This window comes from Vespula vulgaris, chromosome 8 (assembly GCF_905475345.1).
Source record: "Vespula vulgaris chromosome 8, iyVesVulg1.1, whole genome shotgun sequence".
In the NCBI taxonomy this organism is placed as follows: Eukaryota; Metazoa; Arthropoda; class Insecta; order Hymenoptera; family Vespidae; genus Vespula; species Vespula vulgaris.
In genome coordinates this window covers 3,999,921-4,020,316 of record NC_066593.1, presented here as the reverse complement: position 1 = coordinate 4,020,316, position 20,396 = coordinate 3,999,921, and the positions used below count along the sequence as shown (strand labels likewise).

Here is a 20,396-nt window from a genome sequence, read left to right as displayed (position 1 = left end):
CCTTATTAACTAATTACAATTAAATAAAAATAATTACTTCAATGTATGCATTAATTTATTATTTACATGTGTCATATTAAAATTTTTTTATTTTTTTTCTCTCTTTTTTTTTTTTTAATTGGTTGGCATAAATCTGATCTAATTATGACTCATGAGTAAGTGATTGTGGTTTCCTGGAAACACATCCTTTCCTTGTAGAGGTATTTTATAATGAAGTTTAATAGTTTGCAGTTCCACCCAACTACTTACAGATATATTTTTACTTAAAATTATCTTCATCAAAAGTCTATTTTCACAAAATATTTTCAAATGTGGCTTTGTGGTTTTGTGTTGAAAATCTTTCTGTCTAATACATTAGCATATAATTTGGATATTACCAATGCTATTGTATTTACTACTCCACAAAATTTAGAAGGTAGACGAAATAGTTATTTCGGATATGCTACTGCTCTGTACACTAGCAGTAAAAATGTTTCTGCAGTACTTATTGGTGCACCAAGAGCAAATATAAGTAAAATTCAATCTGTATTAGAACCAGGAACTATTTATATGTGTTTACTTAATAATGTGTGTAAGGAATGGATTGTCGATAAGTCTAAAGATGAAATTCATCAGAATAGAAATAATTCATGGATTGGAGCAGTTGTTCTATCAGAAAATAATAGAATAAATTCTAAAATTCTGGTTAGTTAGAAATTTTATTTCATTAACATTTCCTTTTAATAACTGAATTCACTTGGATAGGTTTGTGCTCCACGATGGAAATATATAATTGGTACATACTGGTATATGAATGGTATGTGTTATTGGACTACAGCTACTAATTTAGAATCTTTTGAAAAGGATGCAGAAAAAATGTCTCTAATATCGATTAATGCTAATCAAACTACTTTATGGAATAACATCTGGTTATATGATTTCGGAATTGGTCAACTTGGTTTTTCTGCTGATATATCTTCTGCTAATAAATTAGGCTTGAATGTTGTTTTGGGGTCACCAGGTATATTTAACTGGAAAGGTTCTGCAGTATTATTAACAGAATCAACTTCTGGTCACAGACAAATTATTATTCCAAATAACAAAAACACTGTTCCGGACTTTTTTGATTACTTGGGTATAGTATGACATATACAGATATCGAATATACATATTAAACTTTAATAAATAACATTAGTATATATTATATTCCAGGATATTCAACAACTTCCGGATTTTATTTTAGCAAACAAGAACGTTTGTTTGCATCAGGTTCACCAAGAGGTAATGATATGAAGGGATATGTTATAATATATTCTTTTCCAGAATATTCTGGTGAAAGGATTAATATTAGTAATACCTTGAATGGTTACCAGTATGGAGAATATTTTGGAGCTACTTTGGCATCATGTGACTTAAATAATGACGATAAAGATGATTTAATTGTTGGTGCACCTCTTTGGACTAGAGATATGGACGAGGGTCGAGTATACATCTTTATGGCATGGGAAAATGTACTTTTACAGATTATAGTTATTTTCATATATTTTTATAATTCTGATTCGTTATCTAATAACTTTTTTGTGAATGAATATAGAACAATTTTATGAAAGATCAAGAAATTGATGGTGATGTGAGTGGAGGAAGATTTGGCTCTTCTATAACATGCTTAGGAGATATTGATTATGACGGATACAATGATATTATGATCGGTGCACCGTATGAAGGAGACAGTGGTGCAATATATTTATACAATAGTAATAAAAATGGAGTTCTGAAATGTAGTCAAAAGATACTTGGTTCCGAATTTTCACCAAACATTCGTGGATTTGGTATATCAATATCAAAGCCTTTGGATATAAATAATGACAAATACCTTGATATTGCAGTAGGAGCATATTTATCAGAGCAAGTTGTTTTGTTACCATCTAAACCTGTTGTTTCAATAACAGTAGATCTTGTGTATCCTACAAAAACATTGTCTAGAGATTCGAAATTTTTTTCCATTCATATATGTACCATTTATGAAGGTGTATATGCTCCTAAAAACTTAAGTAAGTTTTGTATATATTTATATTATTATAATATACTGATACAATAAGTATTATATGTATATAGCATTATGTTGGAAATATTTTTTTTTAGATATCATCCGTAATTTAGAAATAGATCCATTGTATGGACGAGCGATGTATTTGACGAATAATACAAGTAATTTTATTTGCATTTTACCAACTACGTTAAAAATATCCGAACGTCAATGCGAGTTGTTTAAAATTCATCTTAAGGTAATTTTTTTTATTTTATATTTTTTTCAGATTTATTATTAATTTTAGAAATACTATTAATGATTTCAGAACAATATACAAAATGTGATTGATCCAATTTCAATATCTGTAGTGGTAGATTTTAATAATACCACACAAAAAAGTAACAAGTCAAGTAATATTTTTCATAGATCATCTGTAGTAATAAACAAACTAAATTCAAAAACTAAAGATGTTATTCAATTACCATTTCTATTGGAATGTGGTAGTGATGATATTTGTAACTCGGATTTACGAATATCTCTTCGAACTGATTTAAAATCCAATAATACATACATTATTGGATCATCATCGAATTTGAAACTTATAATTGATATTCATAATAATGGTGAACCTGCTTATCAGACACAAGTACACATTTCTATTCCAAATCCCTTGTCATTAGCAAGTATACCACCAGCATGCATGGAATCATCTTGGACAAATAAATATATTTTGCAAGTAATATGTGATGTTGGAAATCCTCTTACCAATGCAACCAATGTAAGTTTTATTTCTTTTAATTACATCATTATTTAAATTGATAATAATATTAAATAATTAATCATCCTAGGAAACAATGATATTAGAATTGGATACAAGCAAGGTTCGTTTTGATGTCAAGAGTTTGGAATTATATGCAAATATTACTACTCAAAGTGAAGAAATAAATGATTTAAATAAGAACTATACTATGACAATTTATTTTGATATTGATGTTGATATAGCTATAGCAGGGTTAGTATTATAATACTTCAATATCAATCTTTTAATATGTTATGGCATAAGATTTTTATAAGAAAAATTATCTATTTTAGAAAAGCACAAGATAATGTATATTCGTACTCTCAGAAAGATGAAAAAGATTCACAAAATATCAGATTTAAACATATTTATGAAGTACAAAAGTTTGGAACAAGTCCAATTTATGAAGCTGTCTTAATGATAGAGATTCCAACATATTGGAAAAACAAAGATTACAATATAGAATTGATTAGTATAAATCAAACGATTGCTCATATGGATGGTAATATTCTTAAATTAAAAATCAATGATTTGGATCATTGTAAAAACTGTCAAACCTCCACGAAGAAAATCGTTGATAAATTCATTGATGAATTTGATATGAATAATAAATCAGTTGATATTCACACAAAAACAGAGATCAAGTCTGAAGAAAATTTTACCAACACGGAAAAATTGGTAAAAAATACACCTCTTGAGAACAGAATATTGTTCATTAATTGTAGTGATCCAATGATTGTGTGTAAACAACTTGAATGTAAACTAATTCCTTTTACAAGCTCTTTATCTGTCACCCAACTCATAATTACATTAGATTTCAAATTGTCAAATATTCCATGTAAGTTTCATAACGATTCTATTTGCTAAATAATTTATATTGTAGTATTTATAATATCTCATTTTTATTTATTTATTTCAGCATTCATGTTGGAAAATAAAAATATCATATTATTTGTATCTAAAGGCATCGTAAATATCACACAACCACCCAATGTTATTCAAGAAAGCACAAATAAACCTGATACAACCATCATAACTACAAAATTCCAGGGATCTCCAATAAACGAACGTGTTGCCGGATGGATAGTAGTTTTATCAATATTTCTTGGGATTATACTTTTCATATTAATTACTCTAGGTCTTATTAAGTTGGGTTTCTTTCATAGAAAAAAGAAAGCACAACTAGAGGCTTTGATAGCTGTATCAAATGTAAGTTTATATACATTGTGTATACAACGATATTGATTTATATAATTTTATATATTGTCACTTTGTTTATTTTAGGAAAACAATCCTAAGATTTTAGAAACAACTTCGTCCGAAGTTCCTGATCAAGAGTAAGTAAGTAAGAATATATATTATGAAATATATTTCATTTCTTCTAATTTATTTTTCAAAACAAGTACAATAAATAGCAACGTGTATAACATTTTAAATAATCGTACAACGTGTAAGATAGAATATATTCATTTTAAAAACATCAATTCTTTATAAAAATATAAGTCATAAAAATAGCAACATATTTGGTAAATTCATTTGTGCTGTTGATTAAATCCTGTGTTGAAGAGAGTTAGGGAATAACAAAAATAAGATATATAATGTGATGGTTGCATCACGCGTATTGGAAGAACGTAGTCATTCGAAACGAAAAACGAAGATAGCAATTATACCAGAAAATATATGAAGTTACATAGATCGTTTCCAACAATCTGTTATTATATTTTGTTAATCACACATTCCCTCTTTACCATCTGTTATAGGATATTTGTTAAGTCATAGCAATTAATAACATTAACGAACGAAACACTTGGCAGTAAACATCTAATATTTTTGTTATTTTAATGTGATGTTTGTATAGGCTAAAAGCATATTTTTTGACTTCTACGCGTGTTTTTTTCTTCAATTATTTGTATATATTTACGATTTATTTTTAAGCCACACAAAAACTGCAAATGTAATTGCAGGTATATAAAATGCAAAACTTAATACTTCAGATCTTTAAAATAGAGAGAGCAATATATTAATTTTGATATAATTTTTGCAATAATTTTTCTTATGTAGAGGCACTTTTCTTACTAATTTTTGTTCACCTCTTCTATAAAAATAAGCATTTAATCTTCAAGGCCAAGTCCTTTAGATATTTCATCCGCTGACAATTTGTTTCCCTCTGATTTTGGAGGACTATTCATGTGCGCAGAAGGCATTGGTGCATTTGGTGTTACATAACTTGGAGAATGTTCATGAGATCTCTGTATCAAAAAGTTTCACAAATAGATCAAAAGTATAAAACATAGTCTCACTTATAGAAGTAATATTTACTTTGTTTCGTTTATATCATTTAGCATAAGATTATTACTTTTATACTTACACCTTTCCCATGTTTGCTTAATCCATCTATAGCAGAACTTAGTAATGATGTACCAAGTGTAGAACCTATACCGGACAAGAAGCTTGAACCACCAGATCCTTGCTGAGATCCATATGGTGCTGAATATCCACCATAGCCTCCTGAGGGTTGATATGCTGGTTGTTGATGATGATTTCCACCACCTCCAAGAACTCCACCAAGAATAGATCCTAATGCTCCAGTTAATGGGTCATTATTGGAGGATGGAGGTGGAGGTGGTTGATACGCTGGTCGTTGTGCTCCAGCCCCACCTTATAATTGTAAGAATATATAAATTAACATTGTTGATACTAATGATTAAGCGATCAAAAAGCTATTTCTTTTTCCATAAATTTGAATTAGCTAAACTGGTATTAAAAATGTTGTTCGAAAAAAAAAAGTTATAAAAGGACAAAAATTAGTTCTTTTAACATAATTCTTTTAAAACATCTTGTTATATTAAACTAGTATATAAACTTCATATATCTAATACCTAATGCTCCAAGAATAGATCCAAGAACATCACCGCCACTTCCTTGAGAAGGATAGCCTTGCTGTGCATGTAAGTTTCTTTGTAAAGCAGTGGTTGCTAAATTGGTGGCTAAAGCAGTAAATGTACTTGATAGTCCTAAACCACTGTCACTCTTTGTTGATGCATTGGAAGCATCTAATTTTCCAAGTTGTTCTTCTTCTTTCTTTCTCTGTAATAATATATAACAAATATTATTTTTTGTTTCATTTTCAGTACTATAGTAATTACACAAGTTGTTATACATACATTGGCATATTCCATTGCAGCCATACTACCTGCAGCAACTAATCCACTCCAAGGTATATTACTGAATAAACCACCAAACGAATCTTTTTCTTCGCTCGACTGATTATTTCCATTCGAAGGGCCATATGGAGAAGATGATGGACCATAACCAGGAGGTGGAGGACCATATCCTCCTGGGATTGATTTTGTATCCAGACTTGGATACAAACCACCTGGTTCTATTAAAATTTAAATTTATTCAAATAGTATTAATATAGTAATTACATTTAATAATGCTACATCATATAAATATAAATAAGAATGAAATATTCTTACGAGGAGGACCAAAGTCTGCAGATGGAACTGGTATAGGTGGCGAGGAATGTGGTGATCCAACCGGTACATTTTCATAGATAATGCTAGATACTTCAACATCACCATCGATTACTAAATACGTAACTTTCTGGTATGGTAACCGATGTGCAAATTCTGCGAAATGCCTGCCATTTATAGCAATTTTATAATTCAAATGATCACATAAAATAATCATTTCAAATTCTTGACCAGGTTGTATACACAGAGGACCTTCATTTTCATTTGCTCCCCATGTCATGGATTCAATATGATTTCTTGTAATAACACCATCAGAAAATCGAGGTGATATATGAATAGCTATATCATCTCTTGGATTTAATATCGGTCCCAATTGATAATTAACAGCAAACCGCACTGCATTTGCAGGGACTTTACCCCGAATTCTTACCATTTTTCCAGGTACTAAACCATTTTCAACTGCTCCTACGTAAGGAATTTCCTATAAGAAAAAGAAAAAAAAAAAAGAAAACATTGACACAATTAATTTATACTATATAAGTTCATGTTTATTAATAATCCAGAAATATATTACCATAGTAAGCATAATGTAATAACAGCAATGCGGATAATTTTAAAATATACCGAATAACACGTATTTTATCGGAAAGAGATAAATGATGTAATAAAGGATAAACTTACTGGATTTGTAGCTACTTCAGTTGCCATTTTATAATAAATTAGAGATAAAATATATGAAAAAAATGATAAATTTTCAAACTCGAGATATAAGGCGTCACCACTGCGTACAAAAAGACGACCCGCGCCTTCTTGGCCTTCACTTAACAAATTTCTATTTGCAGTGGTGACGTCTTCAGTATGAATCGTATTATGCGGATTAATATATTTAGTTCTTCCCACGAGCGACAGATGGGGTTAGCATCTTTTTCTATAGCCAACTGATCACTAGGAGACAAAAAGAATATAGCAATTGGTAAAACTTTTTAACAAGGAAAATGTAACCTTGTTAGTCCGAGAATTTATTAATTCATTAAGAGGAATTCGAACAAAAGAAAGGAGTTTCATTTGTATTTAAAAATATTTGACATCAAATATTTATTTTTTATTACTTCATTAATTGACCATTGAATTTGGTCAAAACAATCAACAAACATAGGATACAATTCGCCGACATTCAAGTTTTAAATAACGACAGTTTATTGAATTATTAAATGTGATTGAGATACATCGATAATCAAATTAAATTTAATTTAGATATATTTAGAAAAAAGTAAAGGTTAATTTGATAAATCCTAATATATATACATTTCATTGAAACCCTTTAAGGAAATGTTTATATATATTGTACATAGTATAATATAATTACTCTGTGATAAATATCATGAACCATGTTAAAATCAAGTAAATCAAATAATTCTACTAAAAAGAAAGTTAAAAGGACCAAGGAAAAGAAGAATAATTCTAGGTTTGTATTCAGATTTTTTTATTATTATGTACTATTTGATATCTCAATATGCACATTTACTTGATTATTGTTTCAATATATTTTATACTACTTTAATCATAATATTTTTATATGAACTTTCAGTAAGTTGCAGAATACAAAAAATGAAAAAGTGACAGATGTTGTAAAAAATATAAAACAGAATATTAAACCATCACAATTGCATGGTGTAAGTATTAATAAATTTTTTAGAGTGTATAGAAATATGAATTGACGTATTTGTGATAGAAATTTATTGTATGCATTATTTTCAGATATGCAATTCATCTGAACAATCTCAAAGTTCTTCAATTACTCAATTAAATAATGTTTCGAATCAGAAAGATATAGAAAGAAATTTAATAGAAAATAAAAATATTACATTTCAAATTTATGCTAATAATCCACCTTCATTTAATAGTTCTTATTTAACAACAAAGGATCTTTCATTGAAAAGAAACCCAGATGATCTGTTTAATTTAATTTATTCGGAACAAGTTACTTTAACTCTACCAAATCGATCATGGTCAATATATTTTACAGAAATACCAATTCGTTGCATTGTTGTGAGTGAAATAACTTTACATCATGATAGTGGATTAGGATTTATACCTCTTTACACAAAACAAGTATGAATTAAATTTATAATATTTTGTTTTATCATGACACAATATTCCTTTTTTTATAAATTGTAAGCAATCATTATTATATTTATATTTTTTTTCAGATTATCTTTCATGAAAAAATGACATATGAAATTTTTTTATATAATTCAAAAGCTTCAGAAAAAAATTTGTCTCCGATAGAAACAATAACAGATGTAATGAATATTATAACATATACGAATAATTTGAAACTTTGTAGTGGTGGGCCTGCAGTAAGTCTGTATAATAATATTAATATAGAATGTGCTTATAGAGATAATAAGGAAAAATGGAGACATAATTTATGTAGTTTGGAAGTAAGTGAAGGTGATACATGTGAATTATGTCTTTCGCTAAAAGATATATTAAATCGACATGTACAACGTAATAAATCATCATCAAGAACAAAAAATTTTAATGGTTCTGGAAAAAGAAAAAGAACATCTCTACATTAACGATATAAAAAATAATATTTAAGAGATAAGGTATGATAGATAATTGAAAATCTTATTATAGATCGATAGACAGTTTTCTATGAATGGGGAATTATATTATTGACAAAAAAACAAATCCAAATTTAATTTCAGATATAAATTTTTAGCTTTTCAATATTTCTACTTTTATATAATTAAGCTTTCAGCAAATAATTGTCAAATAGCTTTATATTATAGATACTGTTAATAATATATGTTTTATATATATACATACATACATATATATATATGTATATACCATATATATATATATATACATATATATATATATTTTATTTGTTTATAAAAATTAAAGAAGAAATAAAACATTAATTTGAATATATAATATTTATGTTGTTAACTGTATGTCTGTGTTTATAAATATCTAAAATATATATATATATATATATATATATATATATATGTATTTATTTAATCATAATATATATTTAATCATTAGGATTAATTAACAATTTGAAAATATATCTTAATTTTAAAGACATTTAGAATTGATTTGTTTTAATATAACAATATTTGCAATAATTTATATGGAATAATATAAAACTTTGGAAACAACAGTTTTTAGGAAGCAGGAGGATCTTTATTTAAAACATACACTTTGCATTTCTATATTAGAGACTGTTATAATTTATTTCATATAAACATTTGATACAATTTTATGTTTTTACTTGTAGTAGTGTTTATTTTTATCGGAATTAATACAGTAATTAGATTCTATAGAATATAATATATTATAGTTAAATGGATGGAGTAATGAAGAGTGATCAAGATTCGATTTGGCATGATATACAATGATGTTATCAGTGTACTTCGATTGATTATGAGAATTGAAAATGAACTTTTTTTCGTGACGTATAAAGCAAACGTTTTCATCGTAAAAGAATAAAGCGGTAAGATTAATATGTTATCTAAAAGGGTGCACACACACACCGAAGGGATACCGTCGATCATTTATTAAATTTCGACAAGTTGAAGAGTTTCATCGACTTTGAAATCTCGAAAAAGCTAGGCGCATTATTTATTCATTAATTGCATGTCTCATATATTTCCCTAATGATTTGGAAAATCAAGAAACATGTTTTTACTTCCCTTTTCTTTTTTTTTTTAATTCGATCAATCGAATGCTAATGTGATAACTTTGGAGTATTAAAATCGTTGATATTTAAGTTTTACAATATTCAATAAAAGAAATATTAAAAAAAATAATTAACTTTATAAAAGATATGTTTGCGTATAGCTATATCCGCAAACGTTGAGACATACGGCTTGCATATATTACCAAATTTTGTTGAATAAGAACTTTATAAATAAATTTAGTTTGTTACTTGTTAAATAAATATTTTTAATGATCATATTGTGACAATAAAAGTTTCGTAAACTTTTTATTATTTCTAAATCATATTTATCTACTTTACAACTGATGGAAATGAAGTTTTATTTTTTATCGACAGTCCGGATTTAGAATAAAATGTTTTATAAAGAATCGTAGAATAAAGTACATATTGTTGTGAAAAATTATATGTATATATATATATATCATTATTAATGAGAATGAGTTTCATTGGTATACATGGGTGTGTATGTATCCGTTAAGCGGATAGGCTTTATACTAAGAATAAGCTTCATATGTATAAAATTTCTGACATTATTAAGGATCAACTTGAGATTTTTCTCTAGAACGACTGAAAAATAGTATGATCCGTTTGATATGAGCAGCTACCTGCATTAATTTTCTACCGTATCTTATCCTAATCGTGTTCGTAAATGTGTACCTTATAATAAATATACAGTAAATATACATTTATGTTCAGATTGTGACAATATTCTCGTATCGCTCTGAGTGAGTACTAACTTATTTATATATATATATATATATTTATATATATTATGTTAATTATTAATTATTAATTATTTAAACGGAACAAAACGACATGCTAAAAAGTATATTCATTGTATACATACATTTTTTTATATATTTCTATAACATTCCAATGATTATTATTTTCACATATAGTATTCAAGATTGTCTATGGATTTATTGATAAAACACGGGTATATCGTCACAATTTAAACACAGTGTTACTAATTCGCATCATATATGGACTAGACTCGATTATCTCTAATAATAGTACTTTTCTTACTGTGTAAAATATTGCAAGGAAAAAGAAAAATATTTATATTAAATGTAATAATGAGAAATTGGAAATGTGTTTTATACTTTTAATATTTAAGCACTCAGGTCGAGGGGGAGGGTCGAAGCGAACTATTATGCTATATGGATTTGAAATTCAAAAAAAAAAAAAAGAAAAGAAAAGAAAAAATAACGAAAACTACAAATTATATATATTTATCTCTTTATATTTCAATTTTTTAATTGTTGAAGTATTTATTTTAATTGGCAACGAAATGAATAACATTAAGTCCATAAACGAAAGACTTTAGTTATAAGGCAAATAATATCTCGTATAATTTATTGAAATTTGTTCATTTCAATAATAAAACTTCAAAATAAAAAATAATCAGATTACGCCAAATGATTGTTGTAAATATAGAAAATGTCTTCTCTTTTTTTCTTCTTTCTTTCTTTCTTTCTTTTTTTTTCAATTGAAACGATTTTTTTTTCTTTTTTTTTTTAACAATACGCTCCGACCGTATTACAGCTATACCTATTTCATTCATTCATTCATTTTATTGCAAAGTCAATTAGGATTTGCATTAGCGAACAATGATAAGGGAACATTTTATCGAGTGTTAACATATTGCAGTGCCACATACGAACAACGCAGCAGTTTGATATTAAAAATAATTGTTACAGAAAATTAAAAATGTTATTAATCAATCAATCAATCAACCAATCAATCAATCAATCAATCAATCAATCTATCTATCTATCTATCAATCAATTAATTCTTTCATCGTATCGTAATAAATAATATGTCACCCGCGCGCAGCGAAATATTTTTATTTTATGAAAATATGTATAATCAAATAGTCATATAATTCGTGAACAATTATTTGACTTTGCAAATGTGAATATTTGATTAAAGTTATGGAAGGCTCGCTTAGCTCTGCTAAATATGCGTTTTACACATGTACATGTATAAATTAATTAAGTACAAAAATTACAAACTTATTAACAGAATATATTGGCAAGACTGGGGATCGGCCAGATGAGAATTACGGTTGTATGTTTGTTCAATAGCTTTTTTTCTTTTTTTTTTTGGATCGTCGACAGGAAGAATATTGAACCTTTCTTATTTATCTCTGTTTCTCTTATTTCTTCTTTTTTTTTCCCCTTAATGTTTCATTACCTTTCGAATCGTTAGCCTTTGACGAAGTGTTTTGTATTCTTCTAGAAAGATTTCTGAAAGAATCGTTGAATCGATCATTAAAAAAAACAAAAAAAAAAAAAAACAAATTTTCTATCAAATTTATCTTTATACTTTGTTATCTTCATATTTGGAATTTTTCCAAAATTTTATCCACAGTTTTCGATTAATCTTTCTACAAAGATCACAATTTCGTCCGTTTCATGATGGCCATCGTTAAAATTTCATTCACGTCTTAAAGTAGCCAAATGTGCAAGGAAGCCATGATTCGCTTAGGAAATGTGATTAAAACTTTCTATTACAAAATACAATTTTCGAAATTCGTTTTTACTTTTCTTTGTGTCTGTTCGTTTCCTCTTTTTTTTTGTTTTTTTTTTTGTACAAAAGGGGTGATGTCATTTAAGTGATATGTGAAAAGTGATATTTATTACAAGGGAAGAGAATTTCTTTTTTTTTTCTTTTCATTTTAAATTTCTTTATCTATTAAGAGATAGAGAGAAAGAGAGAGAGAGAGAGGAGAGAGAGAGAGAGAGAGAGAGAGAGAGAGAGAGAGAGAAAGAGAAAGAAAGAGAAAGAGAGAGAGAGAGAGAGAGAGAGAGAGAGAGAGAGAGGAGATTTTTTTTTTAAGCATTAAGCCTTAACGCGGTGAACTTAGAGAATCGCTTACGTGTACGCATGGAACATCGACAATATTTCTTATAATCTTTGGAGCAAGTAGTAGGCACTTGCTACTTGCACGTCGCTTTATAATCATACCTATCTAAAGTCTTTCAAAATTCATATAATTCCTCTTTAACATTCTTCTTATCGATAGTATGTATATATGTATGTATGTATGTATGTATGTATGTATGTATGTATGTATGTATGTATGTATGTATGTATGTATGTATGTATATATGTATGTATGTATGTATGTATGTATGTATGTATTTATGTAGGTGTGACTGCAAGTGTCATTTAGAAAAAGATATTGCTTGCAGTGTGTGCACGATATTCGTTTTCTCTATCTCTTTTCTTCTTCTTTTCTTTCTTTTTCCGCCCCTCCCCTCTTTGATTTATTCTTTTTTGCATTCATTTAGCAAACGTTAAATCTCTCTCTTTGTCTCCTTTTTTTTTTCCTTTATTTTCTTTTCATTTTCTCACATCTCATATATATTTCGCTTAATTCGAATATTCGCCCTTGAAGAATATTGCATTCGATTTACCTAAGACGTATCACAGAATTAACATTTCTTTTCTTAATTAACGAAACAAACAAAAATTAAGAAGAAATAAGTAAGAAAAGAAAAGAAAATAAAAAAAATAAAGGGAAAAAAAATGGAATCGTATATAAACATAATAGTACGCTAAGAAAACGACAATCGATTTCATCCTCGATTATCATCCGAAATATAGTTACCGCGAAAATAAATTAAATTCGTAAATGTGTTGCGTTTCGTTGTTGATAATACAATCGTAAAATAAATTTTGTGCTTTTTATCGAATGAATAATACCGATGCGATCTAATTGCACCTGTAAATAAACGATAAATTTCATTTATAATTAGCACGCTCATCTCGATCTCCCATTTACCTAGGACGCTTCGATATATAAAGGGAACTTGGGGAAATTTTCTAAAATCGTCTCTCTTTAGTACTTTATGTTCCAGTACCCTGATATCCTAGATAGAGATCACTCCGCTTATAATTGATAACGAGAAAAAGAAAAGATGAAGGTGAAACGATCGGGATCGTTTCACGATAGTTCAGTTCTACCGTAGTTAATTCTCAATCGAGATAGACGATAGGATACCATAGAGATAGTGAAGATGCTTGTCCTTATAACTTATCGATATTACGGATAAATTAATATATAATGAAAGAGATATTAAACCACGTAATGAGTATATATTACAATACCATATGAATATTCTTAAAAGTTAATAGTTTAACCGGCATTATCTGTATGATACAGTCACGTGATTTGTAATCCGTCTCGGTGAGGACATCTCCATTGAGATACCTGAAAAGTTTAGATAAAATCGTGTGCGTGTGTGCGTGTTCTTTTTTTTTCTTTTTAAAAGGGAATACCTATCTTATTATTATTATTATTATTATATGAATAAGTTCATAAGTAAGCAAAACGATCTATAAAACTTCTTACCATGATCACTGAGATAAAGGGACGTTGTGGCGGTGATGGGGCTATTGGTTGAGCAGGGTGTTGGTCACCTCAGAGATGGACAGCAAAGGACTCCCGGCGTCCGGTTTGGAATCTGTGGTACAGTTGAGCCCACCGTTGCCGCCGTCGATGAGCCCACTACGTGATGGTGGTGGTGGTGGTGGTGCGGAGGATGATACAATACGTTGCTGTTGTTGGTGGTGCTGTCCGAGCCTAGAGACATGCCCATGCCCATGCCCATGCCCATGCCTATTCCCACCGCAGTCCCCGCTGCCGCACCTGACGGTGGTGTGCTGTAACCAAAAGTATATCCCTATTGGTTACCTTACGACATCTTCAGCATGCCTATCCGTATCAGTAACGTGCAATCAAAATGTGGGGCTCAGTCACGATTACTTCGACATATGACCCAACCGATATTCGATCAATAAATATACCTTTTCCTTTATTATCAAGCTCCAAAGTCTTTCAGAGATTAGAATCATTAGAAAATAAGGAATTTGTATGGTACATATGTCTATTCGTTTTTATATTATTTATATTAGTTTCCATGCGATGACTTTATGATCTACACGATACGACTGCGAAATTCTTTTTGAACTCGACTTCGTTGTGCGCAAAGAATGGGAGGGAGAGAAAGATAAAAAGAAAGAAATAAAAAGAGCTAGCGAGCGAGAGAGATCTATACAATATCACGAAACGGAATTCGTTCGTGTTAGGGAACTTTAAATCTCGCTCACCGTACGACTTATTTCACTGTATACTCGTTTGTTAATATTATAGCGATCTCCCGTATCGTATGGTTTTTATTTTTTTTTTTTTCAAGTATGATAGTACGTAAAGATTAGTTCGTCTAAAAGAACAGTGAAAGTCATAATAAAAGTTGTGAGGTAGCGGTGACACTCACTGGGGCGTGTGCCTTGGTGGTGCGGGGTGGTGATGGTGGTAGGGATAGTACTGGTAGTGATGGTGGTGTTGCACTCCTTGCCATACCTCGGAGCCCGCTTCCCCGTGGCCATGGCCTGGATGAGAGTGCGCGTATCCTATGCTGCTCGCTGTAGCGGCCGCTGCTGCTGCTGCTGCGGCAGCAGCTGCCTGATATTGGGTCGTGGTGGCAGGATACTGTGCCTGATGTTGCTGCGATTGTGGTTGTTGTTGATGATGTTGCTGCTGCGATTGTGGCTGTTGTTGTTGTTGTTGTTGTTGTTGCTGCTGCTGTTGTTGTTGTTGTTGTTGCTGCTGCTGCTGCTGCTGTTGTTGCTGTTGCTGTTGCTGTTGCTGTTGCTGCTGCTGCTGCTGCTGTTGTTGTTGCTGTTGTTGAGTTTGTTGTTGAGACGTTTGTTGTTGTTGAGCATGATGCTGTTTGTTTCTCGGAGGACTGGAGGCTGTTACGGCTTGCTGTTGATCGCTAGGAGACGTTTGTCTCCACTTGCAATCACCGTTCATAGAATTCATCTCCGCGAGAGACTTCAAAGGATCGCCAGTATTCGGAGCGTTCGTCGAGTGCGTAGAGGAATGCGTCGAATGAGGCGTTGGTGGGCTGTAGCTACCATTGTTTCTCGGTGGTGTACGAGAAGGAGGAGCTCCCCACATGAGAACCGTTTGCCGTGGCGCCTCATTTCCGTATACTTCTGGCTTAACGTCCTCCATTTTCGGAGTAAGAACTCCGTTGGTTGTTCCGGTAACCGGTGAACTTCCGGCCGAGTTGCTGGAGGAGGCACCGCCTTCGAGCGAGTGCCTGCTTCCGGCGCGAGCGACGTTGATGTCTGCCGTCGTAACGTGCATCGTCGACGCACTGGCGACCGGACTGGCCGCGTAAGGGGAACCACTCACGCTACTCGGATGTCTACTTGCCTCGACGTAGTTGTACTTGGGTGATTCACCGCTACCAAGTTGCTGACAATACAGCTTTTCCTCCGTTTTGCTAGTTAGTTGATGGGTCTCGTAGGTCGGTAGGGATACGTCAATGAAGCCATTGTACGGTGTACTCGTGTGATATTCTGGATAGTACGAGCCAAGTGGCCTGTATTGAAAGAGATTCTCCGTAGCTGCGGTAAGGTACCTAATCATGACAAAAAGAAAAACATAAATTCGATCGTGAGAACGAACGAGTTAGTACGAAAAACGAGTAGATGTTAGATGGTGTATAATTTACCTGTTATCCAGCGCACTGGCTGGATAGAGCGTTTGATGGTAATTACTCGTATGACCGATGTAAGTAGTCAACGATGGATCGGCGCTCGCAGCTACGGCCGTTGGTGCGTAAGGTGTAGGATACATCGTGTTTAGATTACTGTAAGCCGCAGCGACCGCGGCCGCGGCACTACTATCGGCCGTGAGATAATCCACGGACGCCATCGTAGGTGTAGCTGGGGGTGATACCGAGGATTGTGCTGAGAGTTTAGTCCTTTTACTCCGGCACGTCGAAAGGAAGTCGCGCAATTGAGTTTTGTATCTTCTGTTCACCCTTTGTGGCGTTGATTGAGTCGGAAGCGTAGGTGTCATGACGGAACCCGTTAAACTATCACTGTCGGAGAAGTAACTGTTGGTTAAACCAGCGTCCAGGTAGCTCACTTTGAAGTCCATGGTTCGCTTGCCCAACAAATCTCTTCCTTCTTCTTCCCTACGATGGAATGTAACGAAATCGTGAATTATTTCGTTTTATCAATGATATATCGAATTTTCAAAGATACTCACATCAATGGGCGATGAGTGCTTATTACAAAATCTGGCTTTGAATTTTTATATACCAGCCTAGAACTAGTCTGCAACCATTGCCATCCACCGTCTTTCGTTTGGAATCTATATGCTATCATTCCAGATGCTCCCGTTTTTAATACTGCAATCATATATAATACGAAACGATTTGATACATGTTTTTTGAACGTGAAACGAATAATAAGATGCGTCCTCGCCGAACGATTTAAACTTACATTCTTGATGAGCACTAGCTACATAAGCTAGATCATCGTAATGAACGAGATCGTAACCACCCAAATTGGCAAGTTCAACGTCCGTATATCCTAAAAGCATTTTCCCTCGTTGATCCATCGATACCAGTCCAAGATCTAATTTGTGTTTGCTCTTAAACATGACTTCTTTCTGTGGTACTTCCAAAAGCGAGGGTGGCCCGAATGGTATACACAAGGCAAATAATGCCAATGGCGGCTCTTCGGTTTTTCTATTTTGTCCGTGAAGTACTTTAACTCGTCCCCTGATATCCAAGCGCTGAAAGAAACATTTTTGTAAGATATCATTCGCACGGATTTAGTTAGAACATAAATCTAATAATTATCTTTTCGACGAAGATCGAGCTGAATAGCTCTATAATAATTTGTAATGTAAATTTTTTTCTGCTTCCTTTTTTTTTTACTTTCTACTATAAAAACTTCAGTCGCGCGAATGGATACATATATCCTCGTTGGGTCGAGAGATACCGCCAAGGGTGGGAGGGTCGGACTCATTGCTAAACCTTTTACGCCGTGAACCTTTTACGATTACAGTTTCATTTTCATAAACGTCAAAGCGGTCCTGTTTTTGCGAAGGCGTTCACGGCCCTCTCGGACTACGACTTTCCTCCTCTCTTGTTCCCGTCTCAAAGCAAAATCGTTCTTGTCCTTTTACAGCTATATGTATACACAAGTCTTTGTCCTTTGGCTTACCTTCGACGGAACATGTATACCTGTACATCTGTCGTGTGTTTGTCCTAAGATAATTAGTGTTTTACTGCTTCTACGTCTCGCTATACATCGCCGAGTTGACTCGGGTTTTGCTCTCCATATTTGATTTATTTTATACCTCTTTCCTTGACCGCACTGTGCCCGCAAAACGAGACAGAGATAAGATAGATACCGAGCATCGACGAAATAACACGGCTAGTTCTAATCTCTGCTTCATTTCATTATACACACAAACACACACGTATATATATATTTTTTTCTTTTTATCTATACTTTATGTAATATATCAGATTAATTCATAAATAAGTGTCATTATAAATAATGAATTCGTTCTAACAAAATAACACTTACTTATGAATCAATCCAACATACAAGAAACAAAAAAAAAAAATACTATCTTAAACCGATACTAATATTTGTATCTACGGGACATTGTAACAAACTAAATGGGATATAAAATAATCAAATGTAACGGGGTTATAAAATCAAGGATTATTTTTTTCCCCTCGCGATCGATAAACGGAGAAAGAAAAAGAAGGAGAAAAAGAAAGAAAGAGAGATAGAGAGAAAGAGCTAAGGAAAAAATATTTTCCTCGTTGAAAAAAAAAATATATAGCGAGTTCGAGATTGGTCCTCCGTTCATTCTTGAAGGAGATAGGAACGTGCAATTTCGTTCTCGCGGAAAAACGAAGGAGAGCACGACGGTAAGAGATGTACGTAATGTACCTACGTACATAAAGGAAAGAAAGGGAGGTAGAAAGAACGATAGGAAGGAAGGAGGGTAGGTATGTAAGTGTAGAAGGAAAAAAGGCAATTACTTGGGTCGACGGGGAAACGACGATGGCAACGGATGACCACGAAACAGAGGTTGTCTTCTCACTCCCCTTTCTCCGGCCCTACCCCTTTATGACAGTGAAATTATTAATTACTGTTTTGTATGCCGGCACTTTGCTTTTGTCAGCGTGGAGAAACGTCGTGAGCGCGACCGCAATGCGCTCAGTAATCCTCCCTATCCTCCTCCTCCACCTCCACTTCCTCCTTCTTCTCCTCCTCCTCCTCCTTCTCTTTCTCTTCCTCCCCCACTTCCTCCTCATCCTACCTACAACTACTCTGCTTACTCATTTCACTCTTCTCGTTTCCATGTAGATAGGATTCTCTTTTTGCGATCTCAGAAATTCATTCGAAAGAACACGACCATTTTTATCACGTGCTTAAACCATCCCTTATCAATGCTGACTATAGTCAGCCCAAGAATACTCTTCATGAACTTAAAGTACTCTAGGTTAACGTAGCATATCTTAATATCTTCATGGCAACAAACGATCCTTATCATGACGTATATTTCTTTATTAATTCGTATTACGTCGAGATGTAGTATATATAAATGGTCATTTTTTTCAAGATTATCTTTTATTTCTTTCTTTGCTTTTCTTTTTTTCTTTTTTATGAAACAGAAAGAAATGGATAATTTGCTGATTATTTTGATGTATATTTGTGTCTATATTTAATGTAATTTTGTTTAATTAGTTTAATATTAATTTCTAGCATATTTCATTCAACGAAGTTTGAGAAATAAGCTCGTAAAGCATGTATAAATGACCTGAAAAAGTTTCATTAAGTAGCATGAAGTACTTCTTGGGAAAATATATCATGAAGTTAGAAAATGTAATATTGGTAAGATATGTTATTTACAATGTCCTTAATTTGATATATCTTACTTTAGTAAAAAGTTAGAAGATCTCTTTATAATATAACTTAAGTTAAACTTAAATTTAATTTTAATAAGGAGTTAAATAAGTGAGATAAGACAAGAGTTTAAGATAAGTTTTTAGATAAATAAAATCACATTTTGCGATCTCGGAAATTTATTTGAAAAAAATGATCATTACTACGATCTCAAACTTTCCCCTTTATTAAAGCCGACTATAGTCATCTAATACAGCTTGCTGTATAATGAACGTGATTACGACTATAGTCAATCGACAAAATTCTCTATGTATTAAGAACTCTAATCGAACTTAGCATGTCTTAATATCTTCGTGGTAAGTAATATTATCCTGACATATATCTTTTTTTTAATTCGTTCTGTATAATTTCGTATATATATATGCGTTTCTATAATCGTTTCTAGATAATTTATTTGATGTAATTTTAATAAGAATTAAGAAAAAAATAAAAAAATTTTAATAATTTGTGTAATTACGAATAATTGCAAGTCCGATTCTGAGAAAAACTTTACCTTGACAATATTGACGTCCTTTTGTATATTTTTTTTCCTTTCTCGTTATTTAAGAAGTTAAACGAAGAGTTATTTAAGTA

The 20,396-nt window shown here is 31.6% G+C and overlaps 4 protein-coding genes across 11 annotated transcripts in view; 2 read left to right on the top strand and 2 right to left on the bottom strand.

Annotated features, from left to right (window-relative positions):
* The first annotated feature begins 139 nt into the window (after positions 1-139).
* On the top strand, positions 140-7,077 carry LOC127065811 (integrin alpha-8-like). The gene is made up of 10 exons (XM_050998666.1): positions 140-684; positions 745-1,114; positions 1,192-1,490; positions 1,574-2,030; positions 2,122-2,264; positions 2,334-2,786; positions 2,857-3,020; positions 3,101-3,645; positions 3,727-4,016; positions 4,092-7,077. Exons 1-10 carry the CDS (start codon positions 310-312, stop codon positions 4,146-4,148), a joined length of 3,153 nt encoding a protein of 1,050 aa, XP_050854623.1. The 5' UTR covers positions 140-309; the 3' UTR covers positions 4,149-7,077.
* LOC127065816 (uncharacterized) lies at positions 4,174-7,132 on the bottom strand. The gene is made up of 6 exons (XM_050998679.1): positions 6,965-7,132; positions 6,287-6,764; positions 5,972-6,189; positions 5,687-5,894; positions 5,176-5,465; positions 4,174-5,056 (listed from the first exon to the last, which is right to left on the bottom strand). Exons 1-6 carry the CDS (start codon positions 6,989-6,991, stop codon positions 4,919-4,921), a joined length of 1,359 nt encoding a protein of 452 aa, XP_050854636.1. The 5' UTR covers positions 6,992-7,132; the 3' UTR covers positions 4,174-4,918.
* A 101-nt stretch (positions 7,133-7,233) lies between these two features.
* Positions 7,234-9,126, top strand: LOC127065817 (uncharacterized). Its single transcript, XM_050998681.1, has 4 exons — positions 7,234-7,748; positions 7,872-7,956; positions 8,042-8,395; positions 8,494-9,126. The coding sequence occupies exons 1-4, from the start codon at positions 7,672-7,674 to the stop codon at positions 8,863-8,865; spliced, it is 888 nt and encodes a 295-aa protein (XP_050854638.1). The 5' UTR covers positions 7,234-7,671; the 3' UTR covers positions 8,866-9,126.
* A 2,139-nt stretch (positions 9,127-11,265) lies between these two features.
* LOC127065812 (aryl hydrocarbon receptor protein 1) overlaps positions 11,266-20,396 on the bottom strand; it is a 124,605-nt gene continuing 115,474 nt past the window's right edge. For 6 of the 8 annotated variants that reach the window (XM_050998674.1, XM_050998671.1, XM_050998673.1 and 3 more), the window contains 6 exons: positions 17,331-17,625; positions 17,095-17,236; positions 16,553-17,020; positions 15,305-16,459; positions 14,380-14,690; positions 11,266-14,238 (listed from right to left, as the gene is read on the bottom strand). In XM_050998674.1, the coding sequence (XP_050854631.1) occupies positions 14,444-14,690; positions 15,305-16,459; positions 16,553-17,020; positions 17,095-17,236; positions 17,331-17,625 (2,307 nt within the window). In that variant the 3' untranslated portion in view covers positions 11,266-14,238; positions 14,380-14,443. The remainder of the gene's footprint in view (positions 14,239-14,379; positions 14,691-15,304; positions 16,460-16,552; positions 17,021-17,094; positions 17,237-17,330; positions 17,626-20,396) is intronic. The other 2 variants (XM_050998669.1, XM_050998670.1) reach the window with 2 other exon arrangements.